Genomic DNA, 6,351 nt, shown 5'->3' on the forward strand with positions numbered 1-6,351 from the left:
CGAACTCACCCCATTGTTGATCTCTGACATGCATGTTCTAGTCCTCAATTTCCAATGGTTGTTTTTACTGTGTTTTGTCTTTTTAATGACCGGTATTGTTCCTGCTGTCTACAAAAAGTAGAAATAAAATTCACCAGTCACAGCTCCCTTCCACTGGAACAGTGTAATGAAGAACTGAGAGGTTTCAGGGGTGGGTGGGGAACGGGAAAAGCAAACACAAATTCTTGTCTACCTGTGTGAATATAGGACAGGCTAATGAGCGTGGAGCCATCAAAAGCAAAAATAACATCAAAAACAGAGGAAAAGTCTACCTCAAAAACAGCCATGCATTTTGTTTAAAGACTCCCCCCCACACACACCCTCCCACAAAGCAGAATAAAGGTTAGCAATTTGTTGTATAAAATTGTCAGGAAAATGACAAAGCGAGCATTACATGCAGGAAACAACTGTTTCCTTTTTCTCCTTTTTGGGTGCTTATATAAACAGTGCAAAAGTTACATAAGGCAACATGCTCTCGTCTTTATAGCATTTTTTGTATTTATCTTATGCCAGCCACAATAAATACCACCACTGCTTCCCTTTCTTTTCTTTGGGAACCGTTTATCTACTAGGAGCAGTGTAAATAGGGAAGATAATTTATAAACGGTATGAGACACACTTGTCAAAAGACGCTCTGGAGAACCAACTCGGTACCAGTTACTATGCGATGTTTACAAGAGCAACTGTTCCCTGGTTTATAGTATAGAACATGAGGGGTGGTGGTTTTCGGATGTAGTGGTTTATTCACATCACAGAGGCTTGGTTCTTTCTCTCAGATACGGTGTCATCCCAGAATCCAGGGGTGACTTCCTCCTTGTCTTCAGCACCTGTTGTTATCCTGACAGCTGAAAAACAAGTAGCCTGGTGATCATGACAGCCAATGGGCCATCAACAGGTCAGTGCGATTCCTTGGTTTCCTCATTTAGAAAAGGTCACATTCCTGAGTATCATACAAGGAAGACAGATAGCGGAAGGCAATCCAAAAGCAATGGCTAGGCCTGATACTGAGGAATTGCCAAAGAAAAAAGGTGCCCACAATTTAGAAATCAGTTTGACTCTCTTCGCTGGAAAGCTTGTAAATATATTGGGCACTATCCAACATTGCCCACATGTCAGCAGGACCCACCGCCTGCACAGAAAGCTAGTGGATCCTGCAGCCATCAGAAATGAGCCAAAATGCTCATTTCAGGAACAGGACACGTCCATGGAGCTTGCAGAGGGGAGCTGTTCTGGGAATTAGGGCTTCCAGGGTTGCTTCAGAAGCATGAGTGGTGGGTGTGTATAGACAGACAAACAGACAGACACACACACACACACACACACACTCACCCCGCCCCAAACAACATAAAAATGTAAATCCAAAGAAGACGAGAAAATGCAGTATGCATATTACAAGTCAAACTGAACCTTGTTATCAGTGAAGACAGGTCTTCATAAAATAAGCAATCATACAAAAACAAATCCTTCCAAAAAGATCGCTGTTAGCAATACTGAAGGATTATTGCGTATCTAAGAAATAAAGATAAACCATCTATCAATAAATGAGGTGTAGAAGGGACTTCTGCTGACCTCTCCTGTTTTGGAAACTAGCATTTTGGCTTGTTTCTGGGGTTGCTCTTGAAAGTGCCAGCTTCCTGTTATGCCGGCAGTGGGTCCCACGGGTGCAAAACAAATGCCCCCACGCACACATATCTGTCTGACTAGGTTTCCATTGTAGTGCACATTGTCAAAATTCATTATCTATTTTTGTAACATCAGCCAAACAAGAACATCAACGCTTTTAATGTCTAGTACTTCTTGATAGGGGAAGTGAACACTGCTACTGAGCTAGCAGTAATAACAGAACTAGACAAAGTTCAGGTCTAGGGACAGGAGATCAGCTCCCTCCTCTAGCCCTCTCATAGGATCACTGCTTTTTTCTCTAGTCCTGCAGCTTTAAGAATAGGCCCACACAAAGCAATTAGCCAGACAGGTTTTTTCTGGCATGGAAATAAATAAAGACGAGAAATCTTCATCTGTGGGCAAAAACAGATATTACTTTATATCTGCATCTAGCAGCTATGTCTCCCCCACCCCATATTTACTCTAGAGTTGGTGCAGGGGACCCAAGCCAGATCTTAAAAGCCCCCCTATGCCCCATGTTCAGGTCCTAATCCAGATCAGGGGCCCTGTGCCTACTCTAAAGTAAAACATTTAAAAAGATGTAGCTGCTACAGATTTAAAGTAATGCTTGTTTAGGCCCCGTTTGTCAGGCTGCTAGAGCACAGCCCCACAAAGAACGTAACAAGCACTGGGCTGGATCAGTTCAAAGACCCATCTAGTCCAGCATCCTGTTACCCATACAGGCCAACTAGATGCCTCTGGAAAATCCAAAAACGGGATGAGTGCAATAGCACCACCCACTCATGTTCCCCAGCAACTGGTATAGAGAGGCGTACTGCCTCTGATGCTGGAGGGAGCATTTCACTATCACAACTCGTAGCCACTGATAGCCTTATTTTCCATGAATTTCTCTCATCCCCTTTGAAAGCCATCTAAGCCACTGGCCGTCTCCACATCCTGTGGCAGTGAATGCCACTACGTGACCTGAATCCCCCGCCATTGCTGGCACCAGGTTCTTGAGGGCCCTTGGGCAAGACCCCCTCCCTGGGCCCCCTCCCTCAGTGAGTCCACCTTCTCTCCACCATGGTCCCCAGCTGCTCTTGCTTCTCATCCTCTTTCTCATCGTTACTCCCACTGGCTTGCTTGACAGGCCAAGAGCCAGGGAGCACGCAGGAAGTGGCGTGTCTTGCTTCTCCTCCTCACCACCACTACCTTCTGGGCCAGAACGAGAGACAGGAGAACAAGCAGGTTGCCATGGTAAGAGGAGGAGCTACTCCAGGGGGCTCCTGACAGTGGGCCTCTCCTGGGGTGTGGGCCCTCAGCAGGTGCCCATCTATACTAATCCTTGAGGCTGGCCCTGTCTTCTGCTATTCATGGCATGGGAGCAGTGGCAAAAAAAAATAAAATAAAGTAACATCCTTGCTTTCTTCCATTTCTTGATCTCCCACTTAACCACCCTAGACTCTGCCTTAAGGGGCTTCTTCATACAGAGCTTTTATCCTGCTATTGAGATTGCTCACTCAGGGAAGTTTGCAGGCCCTTTAGATGACGTCGTGAACCTTCAGGGTGCCTCCTGCACTAAATGACCTTTCTTCTGTTTTTAAATAGATAAGAGATAATGAGCTATTAAATTACCCTGCTTGTGTTCTACTTGAGTTCCTCCGTGAAAAAGGAAAAGCTGCTGGAAGAAGAGCTGGACCAGTGAAACGTATGGAAGACTCAGATAAGGGGAAGAAGGAGGGGAAAGGGGAGGGGGGGAAGGAAACACATGTAAAGGGAGTCCGTTGTGATCCTGCACTGAAAACGGAAGCAGAAAGCCCCCTTTTAAATGCGGGATTTTAGGCTGGTGTACATATGCTCAAGTTCTCAATTCTGTAAAAATAAACAAAAATAATATAAAGTAAAAATGAAATCAGTACAATTATTCATGGACATGCCAATGCTACAAATTTAAACCAGTATTAAGAAGGTTTAACTTCCATGCTTCCCAAATAAAGAAACCTATAAACTGTAGTTCTGTGAGGGGGCTGGAGACGTGTAAGAAGACTGTTCAGGACCTTCATAAAATTACAGTTCCCTGAGTTCTTTGGGGAAGCCAAGACAACTAAGTGAATTTGAAACTAGTTAATTTGTGGTGTAAGGCCCATAGAACCCTGAAAGAGAATCCACAGTGCTCCCAATGACTAGGCTTCTCTGGGACAAACCTTCCCTAGTGGTAGAGCCAGTTGAATGTGTAGACACTGCAGAGTAAATGGGGAACTATCTCTTTAAGAGCCACTCTTTTTCGAATTTATTCTGCAGAGTGTGGTTTTAAAATTCAAAAATCCTGCAGTTCCTATCTAAAGACACAGAACCACCTCCCGGGTTTTTGGAGCACCAGGCTGGGTAGTATCTATTTGGATAGTGCAACATTTGCATACGTATCGGCTTGCATACCAATTAATTAGGGTTAGGTAATACTTGTAATAATGTCATATGTAATTACATGTTACCTAATGTAATAATTACCTTGGATTATTCAATATTTATTATGGAATATTTACATATTGGTCAGTGAAAAAGATATGTTGATTTGTGCTTCATCTATTCACCCAGCAGAATAACAGCATGTTGGCTACTTCCAGTTCAGTTATATTTTTTTTATTATTTTTATTTTTAAGTAATTTAAGAAACCAGCCATTGTAATTTCATGTCTGTGCATCATTATGCACAGACATTAAATAATTATAAAAAAACCAAGTCAACAAAGTGTTGTTGTCAAAAATAGCTCCCATTTTATTAGAACTAGAAGATCGGGCAGGAAATAACTTTTAAATCCAAATGGGAAACTATTACCAGTACTGTGATTGTTCAGGAAGTTTGGGAGCAGATCTTTATAAAAGGCTCAGCAGCTTGTTCCTGTATTAACCTTAGAGGAACTCAGCTAAAAAAAATCTGTAAAAATACTCAAGATACATGTTGACAAAGGGTTGGATCCAGGAACTGCCTTCCGCAAGACGAAGGGACTTTCCATGAGAAGAAGGGCTCTGCTTGCAGAATGTCCCTCTGCCTGATTTTGAGGGATCCCTCTCCCCCACATACCACAGTTTCTGCTTTCTTTCCACTTTGGTAAACAACCCAGGAAGGTCCTACTCCTGGGTTGTTTCTCTGTGACGTCCAAGCCCAGCACTATGGGCGTGGGAGAAACAACCCAGAGTTTTAACTCATGGTTTGTTGTTGGGTTAAAACTGGGTTGTTTCTTCCTCAACAACCCAGAGTGCTGGATTTGGACGTCACAGAGCACAACCCAGGTATGGGGCGTTCCTGGGTTGGTTACTAAAGCAGAAAAAAGCAGAAGCAGGCAAATGATTGGGAGGCAGCACTCTCACTCACTCCGACACAGTGCCAACTACCCATGGTTTAAACAACCGATTAGGGATGTCAGAAAATTTCTCCACGAATCTCGGGGAGGCCGAATGCCAGCGCATTCGGCCCCCCGAAATTGGTGGAGAAACGGTCTGCCCCCCCGCCCCCCCCGGGACGGGACTTACCTTGGTCGAATGTCCCTGGTGGTGGCAGCTCCGGCGGCGGTTCGTTGTCATCGTCAGCCGATCTTCTGACCGGCTGCCGCCGCCGCCATTTCCAAGTAAAACAAAAAACAAGCAAACGTAAAGATCTACGTAGCCTATCACGGCTAGATTTTTAAAAAACACCGTGATAGGCTATGTAAATGTTTACGTAGCCTATCACGGCTGACTTTGAAAAAAAAAAGGAAAAAAAGCGCGTATGCAAATAGCGGCGCCCATGGGCGCCGCCATTTGCGTTCCTTATTTTGGCACGTATAGTCTATGTAAACATTTACATAGACTACGGTGAAAATAAGGGCAACGCAAATAGCGTTGCCGTTATTTTCGCCATAGTCTATGTAAATATTTATGTAGACTACACGTGCCAAAATAAGGAACGCAAATGGCAGTGCCCATGGGCGCCGCCATTTGTGTACACGCTTTTTTTTTTTTTTTAAGTCAGCCGTGATAGGCTACGTAAACATTTACATAGCCTGTCACGGCTGACTGCAGGGATGCAAACGGCGGCGGCTATGGCCGCCGCCATTTGCTTCCCGGCAGGAGACAGCAGGAGACGAGGTTTCGCGGCCGGAGGGACGGGGCGCCTCCCCCCGGCCAGAATTTCGGTGGGGAGGGATGGAGCGCCTCCCCCCCCGGCCAGAATTTCGGCGGGGAGGGATGGGGCGCCTCCCCCCAGCCAGAATTTTGGGGGGAGGGACGGAGCGCCTCCCTCCCACGGCGAAGCAAGCTTCGGGATCAGGTAAAGGACTTTCGTCCATCCCCACAACCGATGGGTAGTTGTTATGTGTGAACTGGGTCTCTGTGTAGCATTTCCAGGGGGCTGGGGAGGCTGCCATGGGAAGGAGGGGTGAGGAAGTCCACTTCTATCAGCTCAGCTGATCCTGCATAAATCGGGATCCAACCCAAAGGTGGATCCCGAGCTGACTTTTATTCACATAATCAAACTGACGACCAATTCTGACATTCCTTTTTTACCTGATAAATATGGATTATGATATATGCATAATAAAATTAAGGAGCATCAAGCTCATATATGAAATCTCTTTTAAAAACGTGATGACCTCCAAATGGCATAAACCAACTGCTCCTGCTATTAGAGAATGATTGTGAAAAATGAGAAAATCTGCAGATATTGTGAAATTGA

The 6,351-nt window shown here is 45.0% G+C and overlaps 1 protein-coding gene across 3 annotated transcripts; it reads left to right on the plus strand.

The window, feature by feature from the left end:
• Positions 1-524: 524 nt before the first annotated feature.
• Positions 525-5,382, plus strand: LOC146358520 (uncharacterized). Of its 3 annotated transcripts, XM_084812856.1 has the most exons (4): positions 564-645; positions 816-934; positions 2,792-2,898; positions 3,250-5,382. In XM_084812856.1, the coding sequence occupies exons 2-4, from the start codon at positions 910-912 to the stop codon at positions 3,481-3,483; spliced, it is 366 nt and encodes a 121-aa protein (XP_084668982.1). In that variant the 5' UTR covers positions 564-645; positions 816-909; the 3' UTR covers positions 3,484-5,382. The 3 variants fall into 3 exon arrangements, 1 of the variants encoding a protein (XP_084668982.1); XR_014784720.1 differs by lacking the exon at positions 2,792-2,898 and having other exon boundaries at positions 525-645; XR_014784719.1 differs by lacking the exon at positions 2,792-2,898 and having other exon boundaries at positions 564-934.
• Positions 5,383-6,351: the final 969 nt, after the last annotated feature.

This window comes from Heloderma suspectum, chromosome 1 (assembly GCF_057233095.1).
Source record: "Heloderma suspectum isolate Gila_16-S chromosome 1, 16-S_ref, whole genome shotgun sequence".
In the NCBI taxonomy this organism is placed as follows: domain Eukaryota; kingdom Metazoa; phylum Chordata; class Lepidosauria; order Squamata; family Helodermatidae; genus Heloderma; species Heloderma suspectum.

Bases quoted from the DNA above. Each gene is read 5' to 3' on its own strand.
- LOC146358520 (XM_084812856.1), top strand. From the start codon at position 910: ATGACAGCCAATGGGCCATCAACAG. The intron at 935-2,791 runs GTCAGTGCGATT...CTTGCTTGACAG, and splicing joins AGCCAATGGGCCATCAACAG to GCCAAGAGCCAGGGAGCACG. The intron at 2,899-3,249 runs GTAAGAGGAGGA...GTTTTTAAATAG, and splicing joins AGAACAAGCAGGTTGCCATG to ATAAGAGATAATGAGCTATT.